At 42.1% G+C, this 20,700-nt stretch overlaps 1 protein-coding gene across 3 annotated transcripts in view; it reads right to left on the minus strand.

The window, feature by feature from the left end:
* cicb (capicua transcriptional repressor b) overlaps positions 1-18,317 on the minus strand; it is a 38,851-nt gene extending 20,534 nt beyond the window's left edge. For 2 of the 3 annotated variants that reach the window (XM_023276051.3, XM_055013698.1), the window contains exons 1-2: positions 18,107-18,317; positions 8,696-12,648 (exon numbers count right to left, since the gene is read on the minus strand). In XM_023276051.3, coding sequence (XP_023131819.2) covers positions 8,696-12,515 — 3,820 coding nt within the window. In that variant the 5' untranslated portion in view covers positions 12,516-12,648; positions 18,107-18,317. The remainder of the gene's footprint in view (positions 1-8,695; positions 12,649-18,106) is intronic. The other variant, XM_055013699.1, reaches the window with a different exon arrangement.
* Between the last annotated feature and the right edge of the window lie 2,383 nt (positions 18,318-20,700).

Consider the following 20,700-nt stretch of genomic DNA (forward strand, 5'->3'; position numbering starts at 1 on the left):
GTCATCTGCCCGCCGTAAGTCCTGATTGGCCGGAGTGTGCGCTGGAATGCCAGTCATATGCAAATTACACCCGGCTTTACACTCATAAACTCCTCTCATCTCAACATCTGTACTTATTTTGTATATGTGAAACCTGTAAAATAACTATGTAAAGTTACACTGTTGTTTCCACGTCAGGTGTCGTAGCTGGTGTCCAGGCAACGCCTCAAAAGTGCGTATTTTTGTGTTCCTTTCCGTAAGCCCACCCCGGTTTCGTATCATTGGATGAGAATTCGTAGTAAAGTTTAACTGATGTGTGAAGGGGCGAATCAAACGCCGACACTCAGATGTAGGCCAACCAATGGCTTAACAGAACTTAACAGAAGATCCTCTCCCATACAAATGTGCGGCTCTAGCTGTAATGCCCATATAGACCATCTATACACGGGGGTGTTATTGTGCTATCTACTGTTTACCTGCCACACTACTGTTGGTCTCTCTGTGTAATTGCACTGGGGATGAACGTTGAGGACTTTAGAATAAATACGGCAAGTATGCAGGATAATTCTGCCCGATTTTAGTGTGTTTTTACAAAGTTGTCAATCGCAGACATACATGCTCACTGTTTTATAAATCATATTACTTTAAGAGAGGGATTTTAAGCCATGTCACCCAGAAACACAGCAAAGCAAAGAGTGATGTAATTTTCCACCGTTAAAAGCCCTTTCAATCCCCAAACAAATTTCCATCTCTCCATCATGCAAATGTGCCTCCTTCAGGCAGAAATTAAAATGTTCTGATGCAACACTCACAGGGACAAGTAGAGAGAAATGGAGAGAAAAAGAACAGAAGAAATGAAAGCAGGAGAGTAGGGGTGGTTAGAAAGAGAAGAAAAAATGGGTGGAACAGGCTATGAGTGGAGAGGACCAATGAGTAAAAATAGACTGGGAGTCATTTTCAGCAGGAGAGGCAGGGAGGGAGGGATGGGGGGTGAAGAGAAAACAACTTGTGAAAACAGAACTTCTGTTAAAGGGAGGAAGGGTACAGGAGTCCTGAGATAGGGACGACCATAAGAGACAAAGTGAAAGCATTGAACAATACCTACATTGTTGGTATAGCACACATGGGACAGGAAGAGGATGCAAATGCACGATATGGTTTCAAAGTGTACCATATGAGCCAAGACGTCGTGCACAGCTTAGCTCATGAATCCATAACTCAAATACAATACAAGGAGGGGTTTAACTACTGCCAGCAGCCAGTCAGCACATCAGGAGCTTGGGATCTGACCAATAAAGTGGTGAGAGACACTGGTAGCTGCTGTCCTCAGTAGTAAAAAAGTTAACCCTTCGAGTCCTGGGTTTAAATAAAATCTACATGTGGATATGTGAGATAATATAGAACCAGTAAAAGAGAACCAATTTTCTAACATCTGAAACAAAAAGCTGCTTTTTTTGTCATGTGCTCCATTGTGGCTGCATTTTTTCTGCTCACTGCCATCAGTAGATTATATTTCATCATTTAAAAATATTGGGTGACTTGTATTCTTTTAAGTCTAGGGTATTATAACAATGATTCAGCTAATAGGCATTAGACAAAGAGACAGTGTATCAACTGAGCTCTCAACAAGTCAGTCCAGTAAATACAGTGTTTTAAAAAGGAGTGAGTTGGAAAGCTTGGCTGAGTGAGTGAAATGGAAAAAAGGACAATAGACGACAGGGGTGGAGATGAGGGATTACTCTGGCTGCGTAGTGGTTACAACCCTGACTAAACATTACAAGCTCTTAGTAATGAAATCTAACCAATTATTCAGAGCAGACTAAGAAGTTTTTCCAAGAGCCTGGATTGAATATGACTCATTTTTGGTCCAATTCACAACAATATACTGCAAATGTATCTATGTAAAAGCAGAGGACACCATTTTGGTTGTCACAGGTTTTTGAGCATAAAAGATGTGTTGGTAAAATAAGAAATCTGAGTGCATGCACATAATGTTGCACAGAGGAGGTGAAGCAAACATTAAATGACGGTGGAAAACCACAGAATTTTAGCACTTAGTCATATAAAAGAAAGATAAGCGGTGAAGACTGGCAAGAGTAAAGGAGAAGTGAAGGAAAACAGCAAAAGAGAAATTCCCTCTAAGCTATGCTTAACTATCTCACCCTGCTGCTGTGCTGGCAGTGCAATATCTGTGTAGGTGTTCAGCAGCTTTCTTTGGCTGTCTCCTATTACAGACATAATGCTTTTAATGTGCATATGTATGCATGTTCCTACCCTCTAGTTACATATGTCAAATTCCATGTGACATCACGCACGAAACTTTTCCTCGTCTTCTTTACGTTCACTGGCCCTATGGAGGTGGAATGCCACCTTCACTCGCTCTCCTATCCCATCTCTCTCATCCCTTAATTTATCTTCCACCCCTGTGCTCTGTGTCTCTCCCTCCCACAACCCACCATTTCCTCTATCCAATTATAACTTGATCCACCATTTCTTTGCCGTTACCATGGCAACAGTTATGTTGGGCACAGGTTCCCATGTTGCCTGTGGTCACCAGTCTGCCACTGACCATCACCATCTAATGAATTTAAAACATCAAGAGGGACGTCTTCGTGAGATACAGACGGCTATTTTTTCGGACATTGGACTTGCACATAGCTTTGTTGTAGCTTCACTGAGAGTGAAATAAAACTGCTACTTTATTTTATATTTAATGTTGCAAAGGACCCCTCTACCATTTTGTACTGAAGAGACTAACACAACAGTTACAGGAATGGGATAGAGTCAATGAAAAAACTCTTCACACTCTGTGCCTGCATATGTAGATTCATTAATGTGTTCCCAACAGCACATAATTAGAAGTGGAAAAAATATATGAAGCACAAACTTGAGGACAGTGTTTGGAGATCCAGGTCCCTTCATCCACTGAGTGAAGGAACTTGTAATGTATGTGTTTGGCCATTTGGGGGCACTACTAGCTTGCAGACAAATGGCTAACAAATAGTCTGCACCAGAAAACCAGTGCAAAGACTGTGGAGCTTGAGATGCAAAGGAAGGACAGCAGCAGAGTGAGATGAAGGAGAAAAAAGAAAAGACGCAAAATCTAAACTAGTGTCATAATTTAGCATATAAGGAACACATAGAAACCATAATTTGCGTAGATCACAGAATGTGAGTTTGACAGCAACCTCGAAAAATCTGTAATAAAATCTGAATATTGCTCTTAACTTTACATACATGCAAATCTTGGAGCCACCTCAGACTTAGAGATCCCACTGCATCAGTGCATTTTGCGAATATCCCCAAAGTATGCTTCACCCACTAGGAAATGGGATTATCACAGCAAATGACTTTTGTGGTAAGTCTTGAAGGCTTCATGTGTGCCTTAGTGCCAGTCTAGATGGCTGTGTGATCCAGATGTGGTTGTTGCCATGGCCAGGGAGGATATGCAGGGCTTTAAGCGTTACGTAAAGCAGAGGCGGGAGGGGAGTGGGGATGTTATTCCCGGGTATCCGTATCCGGGTAGACCAGGATGAAGAGAGTGAAGTGGAAAGGAGGGGAAGCAAAGCTACTGCATTGTAATAGAGCAAAGGGTTAAAAAAAAAGTGTCATAATTGTTTAGAAAGAAAAATCAAGAAAGAAAAAAAGAGGAAGGGGAGAGAACAGACAAAAAGATGTATCCAAGTACAAAGTAACAGCGTGAAAAAGTATTCACCTGTGTGACATGTTTACTCATTAGTGTTGCACAAACTGTGTGTGCATATTGCTCTATTTGAGTGACAAAATGAGTGACAGATAGAAAATCAAGCACATTTCATAATATATAACAACTGTGTTGCAATTTTACTTTCAACAGTTTCTAAATATGGAATACTGACAAACAAGAAATACTGAAACAATTATCTCATATTCAATGACAATGAAAGTGCAATAAAATATCTTCTGTTCCAGAAACAATCATTCACATAATAATAGTTATGCCCACAGACGTAATCATGCAGCACAGCATGTTAAATGTACTGCAGTTTCTCTACATGGTCAAACAGAGAAAGCTACCGTTTCTGTTGGTTCGGATTCAAGAGAACAAATGTACAACAAGGACACCATATGCATTTTCTAGACTCACTTTAGGGTTGAACTGATAAAAGCTGTTGCTCCAGAATGCCACACTCACTTTTGAGAATTTTAAAGAGTAAAATATTTACTGAATAAGTGGTGATCATTGGGGTTTTAAAATGAACACTGTGCTGGAACACTTCAGTCACTGTTAATATAATAATTTGAAGGAAACCCTCCAGTTAATCAGGATCGTTTCTGTTTTTGGGAATTGGGACCCAAAACACTTAAGACAGAAAAAAAAAGCCATCAGTAACATGTTGTTGGTGACAATGTGACACATGTAAGATTGCTGAAGTTCCTCCTCTATCAGTGAAAAGCACATATGCTGCACACTCACACACACACACACACACACACACGCACACACATACACATACACATGCACGCACACACACAGTAGCTGTTATTTCTATTTATGAATATTCTGTGTTATGTATAAGCTACATCAGCGCAATGTTTGCTTTGTTGCCATGGCAACAGACGTTTGGCGCTCAAACATCATATCCGGTATTCAGTGATTGACATTTTGTTACTCTGTCTTATAGACACACACCACATGCAACACACACGTGACAACATAAAAAACAGTCTCATCCTTCACCTTGTCGGTAACAGTTTTCAGCCTGTTCTTTCGACAGTTTTATTTCGCTAGAAGTTACAGGGATGCTTAAGCAGACGTATAATTTATATAGTCATCAGCACGCATTAGGAGGGAAATGGCACACATGCACGCACACACACACACACACACACACACACACACACACACACACACACACACACACACACACACACACACACACACACACACAAATACTTGCATATGTAGCTTTGTCTTAAAAGTGCATGACAGTGTCTGCTTAACTGAGCCAAGGGATAGTATCGTTACTCCGGAGTGAATTTAAAAAAAGCACAGCGTTTTAGTGTGTTTATGTAGGATTATACTATGGAGAAAGCAGAAACAACTCACTGACTACCTATAAATGAACTGCATGCAATCCAACCTGCTTCCTTTTGTCTTTTTACACACTAAATATACACTTTACTATATGATCCATACGGTGTAAAATCACAGTGGTTTGCTGTATGTCAGCTAAATTGTCTTTCTGTTAACTGCAAGATTATTTCACAACAGTTTAATTTATTCCTGATGAAACCACAGTTCCTATCTCACCAAAGTAATGAACTGAGCATTTGATTTGATTTTTTAAATTCATGTAATTGTTTGACAGTAGTTTTAAAAAAATTGTTTTAAAGGCCTGACAAATCCTAAAAGTTTCTTATCCCCCACCAGGTTATTGTGTTCTCATTGCTGAAATGTTAACCCACATGGGAGAATTTTAATACTGTCAAAATATTTTGTAGCGTTTTCACCCCCACATGTACAGACGCGTACATCTTAGCATAAATGACCACATTTATACTGATACTGACTTTGTGCACTATGAATTATATCATTAACATTATACAAGATTTATAATGCAGATACTTAAAGCTCAAGAAGTGTCACCATTTTTTTTGTGGAGTTTAGAGTTCTGATTTCTTTTTCTTTTTGCTGAACATTTCCCAGAAACTCTAGAAAATGAAAATAAGTACGTTTTTATAATATACTCTGACAAAAACAATATTTCACATAATTTGAAAAACACAAAATCTTTAAAAAAAATCTTTAATTCCTGTCCACTCATTTCATGAGTGGACAGGAATACACAAACACCTACACAAACTTGTAACGTGTACACACACACACAGACACACACACAGAAAACCACACACACACACTGTGCAGGATGGTGTTCTACTTTCCCTTGTATTTCACACTCTCCTATACCCATACGCAAAAACTCGCACACCCCGTCTAACTCTACAGAAAACACCCACATATGTTGCTCACGAGCACACAGCCAAGTGTGCATGCACTCACACAAAGAAATGCTATTCATTCATCTCTTCAAGTGCAAAAAGGGGATCTGAGGACAGACCGTACACTCAAAATGACAGCGCTCCCTTCCCTGTCCATTTCCCTGTCATACTTGTGAGTACAAAGATAAGTACGTAAACAGTAAGGTCAAAAGGACTTGGTGAAGTAAATTACACTAACTTCTACCATGTGTCCACATATACCAGAATGGAAAACTATGCTCCAATTTAAAGCGGATTATAAATAACACTCTATCAAACACTTGCACATTTACATGTGCTATAGTACACCATTTTCCCACGAGTTTGAGAAACAAATTCTTCACACACCCACGTAATACACAGAAACTTACACAAACACACTCACACACACACATTTAGAACCCAACCCACATTGGTATTGCTGGCCAAGGAGGCTGTTCAAACCTTGTTTCACTATATTCTGACATGAGTCACTGGTAAACAAACAAACACATGAACATACACACAGCAAGAGCCAACAGAAATAGTTTTGTAGTGAGTAAGAACACTAGTTAGGGTCAGGAAGTCAGCCACACACCCTTACAACAATAAGTATGTTGGTCAGACTTTTTCAAGAAATAAACAGGTGAAAGATTTACACAAATCTTGCATTTTATGTCTTCATCTATGCTTCCATCTTCACAGTGGCTTTCCTCACTAATTCTCTGATCTGAACCCCATTTTCTTCTCTTAACTTAAACCAAAACCACTGGCATACATTCTGTTCATTTAGCCCACACGTACACACTCTCCAGTATCGACAAAGCTAAGCCTGCATCATTTACAGTCTAATCCCTATAGAAAAACATAAAAACATCAATGCATGTATGTCTATGAATACACTTTCTCTTTTGCACTTTTCCTCTCTCACACACACTCATACATAAATACCTAGAAATAATTTTTTGCTCTTTTCAATTTACTATAAAACAAACAAACCCAACACAAATTGAATTTTTACTTCGGTAATTTTGTTATTCTAATTCCATTTGGCTGTAAATATTCTAGAATACATGGAAAAAGTCACCATCAAAAATCAGAAACAGCAGGACAAATTTTCTGTACTTCACTGAGTGCTGAGCATTGATTTTAAGGAATAGTACATTTTTAAACATCAGCAATGATGCTAACAAGCTTAGTCCTGACCTGCTGAATCTCAGGCGCTTGTTTGAGGGCTTGCATGGATCATGTGACCTTTTAGTATTTAGTTTAGTGTTACCAACAGACACAAGGATGATGGTCAGACCATATGGGACAACAGCATGCTAGCTAACGGGGGCTTCTTTCACTGGGCCACAGATACTGCAGCATCTTCATGTGAATCAAACCTTCTATTACAGTGCAGGTGTTATCTGTTCTCAGACAAGTTATTATAGAAAATTTAAAAAAAACATTATTTAAATGCATTTTTATTGAAAATAACTATGATTGTTTCATAAACTATTGTTTAGCAGAAATTGATGTATTTGCTGAATACAAAGCAACACATCATAATACTGGCTGGTTAATATTCAATGATCAGAAATAAACATAAAGTAGAATACAGAGAAAAAAATACATTTCCTTCCTTTCTATGTACTTTTTATTTGAAAGGAAAATGTAATTTTAGAATTAAGACTTATTACTTATTATGGTTTAAAACAACTCCCCTTCTTAATTTCTTTCGATTTGATCGTGTGTGTGTGTGTGTGTGTGTGTGTGTGTGTGTGTGTGTGTGTGTGTGTGTGTGTGTGTGTGTGTGTGTGTGTGCATGTGTGTGTGTGTGCTTGTGTGCATGTGTTTGTGTGTGCATGCACGCCAAATACAGAGAAACTTGTATCACTATATTTACACTTAATTTGCTTAGCATTCTCATTGTTGAATTTTTATGTAATTTAAAGTTGATTCAGCTAAATTTATGATAATGCAAAGAAAGTACAGAATACATTTTTTCTTTCCTTCAGTATTTTCCTTAAAATTTAAGGATTTAAGTGCACAATTAGTGCATTTCTGTTTCATTTTCTGAGTAATAAAGTATTACCATCTTTCTGCAAAATGCTGGCTAACATGCCATATATATATATACACACACACACACACACACCACATACACCACATACACACATTGTATAGAGAAGTTATTTTTAAATTCTGTTGATGAACTAAATAATGCTAATTATGAATTGAACTGCAATGATGTACTATTATTGATACTTTGTAAGTCTGCTACAAAAAAGTTCTTCTCATGTGCAAAATTTTAAAAATTGTGATTCATTAAAATCAGAAGGGAATATTTGTTTAATTTTTCAATTGCAAATACAGAGCTGCAACATTGTATATCAAGCAGGAACAATTATTTTTCTTTATGCTATAAGTCTGAAGTACACTAAATTTGTGAAATTCAGCTCATTATCCCCGAATAAGAGATTATATCTATATTTTCTGACACAATGCGTTTTTTAAAATTGTTTTATTTAGGATTTTTGCTTTTTTTCATTCATTGATCGTGGATGAACAGTGATTGGAGAATTCTGAACATGCAAAAAATATCTCAATTGAAATGCTTATTCTACTTAATTCCTTTCATCTGCTGTTCTTGTAACACCAAAGTTTCTCCTCATTCAAAGTTCCTAACCTCACATACAAACTACACACACACATTTACACCAGTTCTCACCTGTGCCAGGACGTCCCATGATGATGTCCTTTCGTGGAACAGGGTGAAGACTTTCTGCTGGCAGGATCAGGGGCAGCAGAGCAGTGGGAGAGGGGTGACAAGGAACTGGCTGCTGGACCTCACCACCAAATCCTGGGCCCCTGTTCTCCTCTCGTTCACCAGAGCTGTTCGTGCTACAAGGAGCCGGAGCTGTGACTGTTGTGCTGACAGTAACTGACAGGGCCTGCAGGGTGTTGGCGGGGTTGTCAGTGGTGGGCAGGGAGGAAGGTGTCGGGGAGACAAGCAACAGAGTTTGGGCTGGACTCCGAAAGAGAACAGTGCCGTTAGGTACTGTGGCTGCAGCAGCATTAATTGGGACAGGAACCTGAAGGCCGGAAACTGACTGAGGATTAAGGGGAGTTACGGCGATGTCTTTCGATGAAGTGTTATCTATCTCTCCCTCATTTCCATCTCCTCCCCCTCTTCCCACGGGACACTCTGTAAATTTTGCCAGGGGGACTTCAGGATTCCTCACAATGACAGGGGAGTCCCGTAAGGCCTGCTGGGATATAGGGACCACACGACGGGGCCCTCCATCTGCAGTAAGAGGAGAAGGAGGAGTTGGAGACACCAGCAGAGGAGGAGGGGAAACAGCGGTGGAGGATGGTGGCCTGCTGGACGAGAGGGTGGCTACTCCTTTGGGTCTGGAGAAGGTGGGGGTGTGTGTGCAGGAATGTGAAGCCAGTGTTTGGGGGGACAGCACCCTGAAAGAGTTGTTTAGGTCTCCCTGTTCCAGTTCTGTTTTGGGAGTGTAATCGTGGTGGTGTGAGGGGAGAGGTGGTGGAGGAAGCGTGTCTGGCTTTCGCTTACTGGGGCTCATCGGGACTGTAAATGTCAAGTTGCTGTGGAAGGAGGGCTGGATGCCCGATGTGTGTCTCTCCCTATCTCCTCCTCCAGCTGGGGTTGTTACCTTACTGCCCCCTCCACCTCCTCCCCCCGTGCCACTGGGCTGTCTGTGCCTCCGGTGTTGCAAGACAGGCGAGGCAGTAATCGGCGAGAAGTTGGCTGGCCTGAAACCAAACAGTGGGGAGGGTGAGGGAGAGGGGGCAGGGGAAAAGGGCGATTGGTTCGAGATGGGAGAAAAAGAGGGGGTGCCAGAGCGGGAGCTCCCTAATGACACAAGCATGGTGGCGGCCTCACACTCATCGAAGTCAAAGCGTGACGATAGGTCGTGAGGGAGGAGAGACGGGAGGACCAAGCGGGGTCTAGAATCTCCTCTGCTACTCGTCTCACTGCTCTCTCTTGATGTGTCATCCCACTCAAATTCACTACTTGCTCTCCCCCGGAGGTCAGAGGGGGTGACTGTCCCTGAGCTGCTGCCTCCTCCTCCTTTCTCTCCACCTGCTGCTTCCATCTCTTTGGTCCTCATGGACAAATGTCTAGAGCAGTATCCTCGACGCTGAGACTCCTTCATACAACCCTCCCTGGAGCACAGCCTCCTCCACTGCTTACCGTTAAACTTCTTACGGATTCCATTAGGGGTGCACACTACATCACCCTTTTTGTATTTTTGCTGAGCCAAGGAGAGTGGAGTCCTGGAGCGAGAGGAGGTAGAGGAGGACCCCCCGCCAAAAGTAGGAGTAGGGTTCTGGGATGGAGCGGTCTTAGATGGAGGTAGGTTGTTCATTTCAGACCCCAGTAAGGCAGGGGATGGGGATGGCTGAAGATTAGCTATGGTGGAGAGGTGTGGGGGTCCCAGACTCCGTACCACAGAGAGGTGGGGGGAGGAGGGAGGGAAGCCACTGGACTTGGAGATTACGTTTCTGTGCTGAGAGGTCCCAGAATTTGGTATTGGACCAGTGGTGTGGCCCATGTTAAAACAAGACACTTCAACATCCTCTTCTGGAGTTTTAGACTGTTTTTGTCTTTCTCGGTCTGAGTAATTATCTCCGCACCCATGACCTGTGCTGGCCATTACACTTGAAGTGGCAGTGGAGGAATGGGTAGGTGAATGTACATTTCCATAGGCATGCCCTCCTGCAACCCCTTCATGTGAAAAACCATGACCCAACCTCACTCCACCTCCCAGCACCCCCATTCCAATACTTAGCTGGCAGACTTCCCTCTCTACCTCCATCTCCTCCCGCCGCTCCCTCTCTTCCCGTTCCCTGTCCCGTTCTCTCTCCTTTACCCTTCCACCATCTAAATGTGAGACCTCCCAGGGAGGGATGACCAGTCTCAGGCTCTGTCGGGACACCCATACAGCCTGACCATTTGCTTTCCTTTTCTCTCCCCCTCTTCTACCCAGAGTTTCTCTGTCTTCATTCAAGAGCACCTGGTAAGGAAATGAGACACCTGGGTGAGGGTCCACCTGGCCAACAATCCCCTCCCTGTACAGCAGAGGACCTCCTTCCTCTCCACCAAACGGCACACAGACTTGGGTCCCAATAGCAACAGGTGCCATGCCAGGTGGGGGGGCATCCAAAATGAACTCCACAGTGCCCTCAGCCCCTGAGGATGATGTCATCATGGTTCCACCATAAAAAGGGTATTTAATAAGGGTCTCCTCTCCAGTAAGCTGGACTTCAACAGTACCTGCACTCACTCTACGCACTACCCCTGGTCTAAAGACTGATGATGAGAGGCAAGAGTCTCCAGTACCTGCAGTCTCAACACTACTCGCCACAGTCCTCTTTATCTGTCGAGCCAGAATTCTCTGGTTCTTCATGCCTTTGGCCAGAGCTTCAGCTAGCCCCTCTGCAGGACTGGCTTCTTTAAAGTGCAAGTTATGGAGAGGAGCAGTTATGTGGGAGTTCTTCTGATGAAGTTTTGGTCCTGTTGCTTCCAGTACATCCAGGTCAGTTGAGTGCTCACTAGCTGTGTCGGTGGAAGAGGAGCATACTGAGTTAAGGGCGCCCTCTGATTCATTTTCCCTAGTTTGGGACACTTTTTCCAAGGAATCTGTTGTCCTGAAGGTTTTATCCTTCATGGAGATTAAATGATTTGCTTCTGCTGCTTTGCAATCCACAGTTAGCATTGATGGCTGATTACCTGAGCAATTATTATTTTTGCTATTACTGCTATTGATAAAAGTATTCCCAGCACAACTGTTACTACTGTTAGCTATCTTCTTAATATCATTTGTAACATTACTGTTATTACCACTATTGGCGCTAATATTAGTGCTATTACTAATATTGTTACTACTCATCAAACTATTATTTAGACTATTCACACTGTTACTCATCCTACTGCAGTAACTGTTATGTATGAGTGCAGGGCTGGAGGTAGGAATGGTATTCATGGCACATGCATTGTTAGTAAAGTGTTCATATGTGTATTTTTTCTTGGGTACACGCGCCTTAAATGTGGCCGTTTTCCTACTAGAGACTGAGCTTAAACTGGGGCTGTGATTGGTGGTTAGTGGGGGAGTAGCTGTGGTGATTGGCGCCAGGGCAGAGGTAGAAGATGCTACAGAATTGGTGGGCTTGGTACTATTTCCATTCGTGCCCACTATCGCTTCCTTTTCTACCTTTTCTTCTGCTCTCTTTCCATCATTCTCCACCGACTCCACAGGTTTGCTCAGCTCAGTAGGCTCCCCCTTTGTGAGACTATTGCTGTTTGCGATTGGTTCTTCGTTAGAGTTGGCAGTGGCAGAGGGTGGGGTGTATTTGCGTTTGGAGGGGGTGTTGGGTGTGTGCTGTGTGGTTTTGACAAGCGTCTCCCTCTTGACTCTTTTGGGGTCTTTCTCTTGGAGAGGCTGCGAGGCCCCTCTCCTCCTCCCCCCTCTGCCTCTAGTTAATGGGGGAGAACGCCCTCTGTGTTTCTTTAATGATCTCATCTCTTCTTCACTGTTCACAAAGTGCTGTAGATTGTGCAAGTCTTTTTTTCACTTCGAAGGCACTCCTTGTAATTTTTTGTCCTCTTCTACTTTTCTTCTTTTTCTTCCACTTTTCCGTTCTCTGTATTGAAGTCTGGAAATAAAGAGGGAGATGCAGAAGACAGGTGGTCATTTATTATTTTCACAATCAAAAATTGCTGAGAACAAAAATGATGTCATACCCAGAAGGATGCTACAGTTCACTGGCTATCAATCAATATTTGAAGTATGTCGTCTTTCACCCTCCATGCCTGCCTGATTCTCTACAAAGGGCCTTCATGCATGTCTCTGTGTACTTGCCTTTACGTAAGAATTTGCATTCGTAAAGCAAGCAATTACAAAATTACTGCAACGTTAAAACTTTTTTTTTACATGATGGCCTCATGAAAATAAAGGACACGCAGTCATTCTTAGGCGTCAGCTCATTAGTTTAGCACAAAAAAATCAAAAAATAAATACTGATTTGTGATAATTATGATAAATTATTAATTTACTTCTTTAAATGAAGAAAGAAAGAAAGAAAGAAAGAAAGAAAGAAAGAAAGAAAGAAAGAGAAAGAAAGATCACTGGCTTCAATTTGTCTCTTTAATAAAGCTTACATTTAAAGTAAATTTTGAAAGCATGCAGAGACAAAATCATTCCTTTATCTAACACACACACACGCACGCACGCACGCACAAACTTGTATGTACTGTGACATGACGAGGTAGCTTTCTCACTCTTTGCAGCGGAGGCTCAATGCTGCATGATCAGCTCGGAAAGAAACATGACAGATTTTGTCTTCCATCAGAAGGAAAAAGACTGACTGTGGCCTGGGTGAGGTCACCTTACAGCATAAGTGTGTGAATGAGAGACAGCGTGGTACAAGTATGCTGTTTGTATGTTTGTTAAAATAGGCTGTTCCTGAGGAATCGCTGGGAATTTCCACAGTCATTCCAGCACTTGCTGGCCCTCACTCACCCTTTCTCAATGTCTCAGTCTTTTACAGTCATCGTTTGTCACTCACACACACACACACACACACACACACACACACACACACACACACACACACACTTTTACTAAAAACAATATAATCAGAATAATGTGCCATGGTTAGATATGCCCAAAATGGCTTAAAAGGAGGCTACAAGATCAAGCGCTCTCACTGAGCAAGATTACAGACTAAATACAATGACACACAAAAACAGACACACACTTGCGCACTCGTACAGAGACTTGTGCATATGTGCTGCCCTTGATTAAGCCTAGCAACAATTGCAAATGCCTGACGTCCTACATACACAGATATAAACGGAAATACACACTAATTCAGACAGTACATACACTCACACTGAGAAAGTTTGTTACACACACATAAGGTGACCTTACTCACATTATTCAATATAAATGAGTAGCACTGTAGTTCCATTTTATGCTGTACAAAAACGCATTTCTTCAGGGTCCTGAATGACTAATAAACAACCGAAGTCTTCAACACACTCATCGCTGACTCTGCATTTGACCTCTGCCCAAACACAACACACTAATTATTATTTAAAGAGGCTTTAATTTTTATTACTAGTTACAGATTTGTTACTCCATATGTTTATTATTTTGTGGCATACTGTCAATGCACAGCAGTGAAGCATATCCATTTTGATAATTTCCTGCATATTGTCTGTCAATACCTATACTAATAGTTATCCTGATGTTTGCTATTTCACTGCAATAGTGCCATGTGTGTAGTTTCACACCTGGAGTTTATCTATTCCACTGTAACTGTGAGGCTTCCTGATGACGCAGAGATTTGAAAATGGCACTCTATTTATAATTGTGCAAATTTATCGTTAACTACAAAACCGTTTCTAAATGTATGCAACAGAAGAAGGTGAGTCGCGTTTGATTCAGCTTAAATGTGTGGAAAAAATTCAACCGACACAAATAAAATACATATTTTCTTCATAGTGGTAAAATCAGTTTGAGCTCAAGATGATTTCAAGGGAAATAATAATGATTTGTATCACGTCATTACAAAATAATGTGCATACAATTAGCTGACCATACTACATAATAACAAAACCTAAATAAATAGAAGTATGTAAAAAACACATACAGTAAATTGTTTACTCTCTAATTATTGCAGATTATTGTAGGGGAAAAAACATTTTTGTAGTTTTGTAAGTGCCATGCTTAAATCGTCCATCACCTACAAATCATGGGAAAGAAAAAGGAAGAACTCTGAGTAAAGGAATGTACCTCCTACCACTGCCAGGACATATACCCCCTCATTAGAGTAGGTGCCAAAGCCTGGACTGGGAGTGCTGGTTACTGTAGAGCACTGGAAAAGACAGGAAGGAGTCAGAGCCACATGGCTGATGGACTGGTTAGCTAAACGACTCATGAGGATCTGATCTTAGCTTCGAAAAATGCACTGGGTCATGCTCATGGCCTCCTAAAACGCTCTAGGCTTTAGCTAATATGCCAGTAGCAGGCATGTGTGCAGAGTCACATTTTTGTAACTTCGAAGGTAGCGGATGGCACAACAGATTGTGTTCACTACATACAGAAAAAGAGTTTCAGAATTTGACACATGCCTGGTTTTATTTTCATAACTAGGTACTTGGTACAAGTTTACAACTAGTAACTTATAAGTTACTATAGAGAGGCTCATACATTTTTGTAAATCCGAATAAGTTGTAAAAAAAAAAAAAACAAAACTTTTAACTCTGTGTTCAACCATCTTTAAAAAAGACCTTTAAATCTATGTGTGTGTCCAAGATGCAAAAAGCAAGTCTAAATCAAAAAAGTCTCTCCAGGGAGCAGTTTTAGTGCATACATATTTAATCAAAAACATAATGATGAAAAATTCTGATTCTCCTCTGGGCTGAATGCGGACGAAGCACAGAGGAACTCAGTCATAATTTAGGTAGTAAGCTGTCTACACCTTTCAGCGTTTGAGCAGGTTCAGAGTCCGATATTTGCTGGTCTGATCTAAAGCTATTGTAAATCTTAAACAGGCAGATATTTACATCTCCGTGGCATTGGACTGGACATTTCCTTAAACACCAAAAGGTGCTGTTTTCACCCATAAATATACAGGAGCACAAAATGTAACCCTCCTCCACATCCAGGCACCTAACTTTACACACTAAATGCTCTCGCAGGAATTTACAGTGCAGTCATGCATATACTAGTGAAATCTGACTTGGACCTGTTTATTGTCACACACTCATGCATTCACTGTGCAACATAAACACTGATCCACTCTGTAAAAAATTCAATCAATAAAAACTTCTTTAATGATTCCTCAATTTTGAGATTAGAAACACACATCTCAGTGCTGATTTCTTGGCAGGTTAGACACAGATGCATGCAAGCACTAAATATACACAAACACGCAGCACGGTCATTCATAGAGAATCTTATCTAAGTGTCAACACACAAGAAAATGAAGTTGTGCTGTATTTATCGCAGGGCTATACAACCATAATAAACCTCAACCTTGATGCCAGTGTATTCAGTCAGTTACAGAGATTTTAGCCGTTGCTCCACCAGCATGGCACAGGATGTGTGCGTCTGTGTGTGCAGAAGATGAGGGACATTTGAGCTGTCAGTAGTACACAAGGTGTCAGGCTGTATATGGCTGTCTTTAGGTTGGGACCACTTTGATCAACACTGCATTTGCACCATATGCCACTGTGAGTGTATACGTAGTTACCAGGCACACTGCAGCTCATCCCTCTCCTAAAACCATTTTATGGGTGTCTGTATGGGCGCAGGGCTGCAGTGACGAAGACAGAGATAGCGAAGGAAGAACATGCGATGGTATGGCAGAAGAAGACAGAAGTACGGCCATGATAGTGAAGCCTACCATGGCCCTTCCTACACTTCAGCATGGCAGGGTGGCTTTGCCCTTAACTGGGTCACCAGGGAACACAGTCACACATGAAACAGCAAAAAGGAACATGCTGTCTGCTGCACACACACACATACACACACAGGAACACACACACTTTGATTAACATGCTCATGAGTGGGCTGTGATTGCACAGACAACGTGACACAATTAAAAAACAACATGTTAGGGTATTTTTGGTGCAGCAAGAGGGTATGAGTGTGCTTGTTATAGAGAGCATCCATTGTGACGTAGGATGAATACAGGCAGCTGTTAAGTGGATGGCATATCTGACTGTAGATATAATATCAATAACAGAGTAACAACAGAGCCTTGAATTCGTGCATTCTGGTCCCTATTGATCAGAGGTTGTAGCAGAGATCAGAGGCAACTGTTCCTGTTTGGGACCAAAATGACAGAACTGCCAATGGCACATCAATGGCCAACTGCTCAACAAGCTCTGCAAAGATGCCTACACTATCGGGGCCACACAAGGGCAATAATGAGGATATGAGGAATGCACGCCAGAGTATAAACCTGCAGTGAAGACGAGGACACTTGAGGTCCAAAAGTCAAAAACAAGCATTCAATTCCTATGACTGAAAATACAGCAAAAATGAAAATGACAAAACTGTTACAAGCTGCCCAGCTGGAGATGCCAAGGGTACACTGACAGCGACTGCGGGATTGCAGTGCAGAAAAGTGGAGTGTCGGCGAGGGAAAGCCAAAAAAAAAACATGGGATGCTTCCCCGGCTTCTTTACGCTGATCTCGGCGAGTACTACGAGAGGCGCTACACAATGTCAAAGGAGTATTATGACTCGAGGCAGTCAGGCGGTCTGCTGTGCAGCACGGTGCTCGGTAACAAACACAAACAACCGGTCTGTAGTGACGTTTTTATTATCACAACTATACGAGCCCAATTCCTCATTATACGATGTCTGGCGTGCAAACACTCACTATAACGCCCGGAGTGGACACGCAGCCACTCCAGAGACGCTTCCTCAGTGAATCCAGAGAGGACACTGACTGTGTGGTTATTGAAAAACTTGGAAAAGGCAGAAATCTGTTGATGTTTCACTCTAGTAAGCAGCTCAGGAACGTTAGTAGTGGTGGCTGTAGTAGTCGTAGTACGCAGCAGACTCAAGTACCAACATAATGACACCGACAGCAAGACCACAAGGAAACGGGATGTTATTTGCTCTCTTGTTTTCCATTTTCTCCCGCGTCCGTTTGTACACGAGCCGAACAAGATTGTGGTGGCGACAAGTAAACATTTGGGCTGCAATGCTGCAAATAGGTCGGTTGTTTTTTTTTTACTACGCTAACGCTGCTTCACGTCAAATTTGAAAACTACGGTGAAAGAAAAGTGTTCTACATTAAACCCAAAATTGCACTACAAGCCGAATAACGCTGTAATGCTTCTTGGTCGTCCGTGGGACTGCGGTAAAACATTTCAGAAAGTTTTTAGGCTGTTACACACCCACCCCTCCCCTTTCTCAGCTCTTCCTCGGCTCAGAAGCGAGCGTTGTCACTCCATTTCTTCGGACGGTAGCGGAACAAATGACCGACCGCTGGCAGTTGGTTCTCGGCTCTTGTTAGCTCGCTACTCCTGGAAACGGAAAATTTGCGTCAGTTGAGCTGCGTTGTCTCGTGCTAACTTAGTTTCAACTCACCAAAACAGAGCTTTTCTCCTCGCCAGAGAAAGATTTATGGTCTTATTTTGCCGATGAGGAGGCTCGCACAACTCTCGGTAACATCCCTCGGCTTTCGGTTCTGACAACTGCGCGGTCCGGGCTCACGCTTTACTTTTCCTCCGCAAAACATGTCTTTCCCCCACTGAAACTCAAACAAGGATATAAAAAAGTATCGGTCTTCTTTTCCACTACAGTCACAAAATGGTGAATGAACAACTAACAGCTGGGCGAGCTGACCAATGAGAGATCGTTGACAGGTACAGTAGCCAATTAGCGTCGGTACCACAGACTAAGGGGCGTGGCATGCTGTCAAAGTCCAGTTGACAGACAGGCAGATTCAGCCAATGGCGGCGGGGACACTGCGTCGGACCGGTGTCTTGTCCCAAACTTTACAGTATCCAATAAGAGCTTCGGGAACCATAGGAACAGCATGAGGGAGGGTCATGAGGAGGGAGGACATAACTGCGAGCCAATAAAAAGGCACAAATGCCCCCTCCCTTTCTGAAAAGGAGTATGTTTACCATAATTGACAGCACTAGTGCCTCCCTGAGCAGACGGTGATAATGCATCAACCTTTATGCACGTCCTGATACAAGCCGGTGCAGCAGGACTGATGCGCCACATTGCGGTTATCGTTTTTCTGGTTATTATTACAATGCAAACTGTTGCAAGAAAAATGCTTTATTGCATTTTTAGCTGAGCAAACAGTGTAGAATTGTCGCCGCAAAACAAAAACAAACGCATGTTTAAAAAATTAGTTTCGGAACTGGTCACAGCTTGTGTGGCGCAGCCGACGCATCGGTGCCCCTCTCAAAGCGCTCTCCCTCTCCCTTTCCTCTCAGCAACAGACGCTCACTTTCACCGCTCTCAGCCAATGGCCTCGCAGCATCCCGCTCGCTCTGACGTGGGTAATCTCTACGCCCCGCCCACTCCATTGAAAGTGAACGGGACCCGTGTCTGCTGACGTCACTTCACCGCCAGGCGATTGGACAGGCGTGCGACGTCTCGGGGCCAATGGGCAGGCGCGGCGGTGATGTCATCAGTAGTGTTGCCACCAGCTGGAGTTAGGGGGCGTGGCCTGGCGTAAACCTGGCTAACCCCGTGTTTGCAACTTGCAGGCAGTGGAGGAGATGATGAACCCGTGGTGCTGATCGCCGAGTGAAGGATGCGCACGTACGAGAATGACGGCACGTGCACGATCACTTTGAAACATGACGTGTGCATCGTGTCCTTTCAACCTTTACATCGACGAAGGGAAACGACGCTACCTTGTGAAAGATAAAGCGCCATAATAGTAAACATTACATAATCCCTTTCTCGGTGTGTAGTAGGAAACCAGACTCATGCTGATAGAGACAGCCAGAAGGGATCTCACAGGAGCAGCGCCGCCTCTTGGTGAGATCGGGTGCGTGCATGCTGGCCTCTCGCTCCTGCGCAGTGACGGGTGAGATGATCTGAGTAGACCTAAAAACCGAGGAAAGCTCTGATTGGCTGAATAGAGCTGTATATATTTTGTGTGCGCCATTTATGTGTGCTCGCCTGCTCATGTGCACGTGAGTGTGCGTAGAGTGAGGAAGAAAGGCAAAACGAGGGGTAGATATTGATTAAAAGTTGATGTAGAGTGACATCTAGTTGTAATTTTTTAGCACTGCAAGTGGTGACTCATCCAAAAAAAAAAGCACAAATTCCAAACCTGCGAGGTGTTTTTATGTTTCTGATTTTCGTCATATCTCTTATATTCAGGAAACATTCCATTTTATTCTCTTTGTAATGTCCAGAAGTCAGAAGATTGGGAATTACTACACTAAGAAATCAGTTAGAAGATGTAGCTTTGTTACAAGATGTCTCTGCAACTTTCCCACGTATTTGGTTTTTACACCATCCTCTGCATCTGCCCTCCAAACCAGGAGATCTTTCAAAGCCAAATCCTCACCTTAAAATCATCCTGTGAGCTGTGTTTGCAAAAATTAGGGCTTAATGGTATTTGATTTTATAGAATTTTTTAATCCAAGAAGCATAACATTTTTTTCCCTTAAATTTTTCTCTTCAAAATTGTGACGAATAAAAGTTTTACATTTTAAAATAAACTTGTGCTCTTTGATAAAATATGTAAAAGAGATCCTGTTCCTATATCACCTTAAACAGTTCTTTGGCATGTTGGTGATAATCAGCCAAAAGATGGAGTAACATATAAACACATGAAAACATTGCAGGAACAGGTTAGGGAGGTTTTGTTTTATGAACTATGAGTGTTTAAAAACTTTTAAAATGATTATGCTGTCCAGGAACACAAATACAAAAGGTTTCTGCAGCCATGTGTACCTTTTATGTGATGGGAGCTGGTTTTGGTGCATTTTAAGGTTTTGCCCACTGATTGTATTAGCTAGAGTGTAAATATTATATTTTTGATGGATTGTAATACAATTCTTCAAATCATCAAATATCATCAGAGATTTTAATTTACATATGTATAATAGCTTTAAAATACGTGTTTAAACACACAGATGTTTTTTGTACACACGTCTGGATTGTAACTGTGATAATAGTAAGAACACGCCTTGTACAGCTAATAT

This window comes from Amphiprion ocellaris, chromosome 9, assembly GCF_022539595.1.
Source record: "Amphiprion ocellaris isolate individual 3 ecotype Okinawa chromosome 9, ASM2253959v1, whole genome shotgun sequence".
NCBI classification, from domain to species: domain Eukaryota; kingdom Metazoa; phylum Chordata; class Actinopteri; family Pomacentridae; genus Amphiprion; species Amphiprion ocellaris.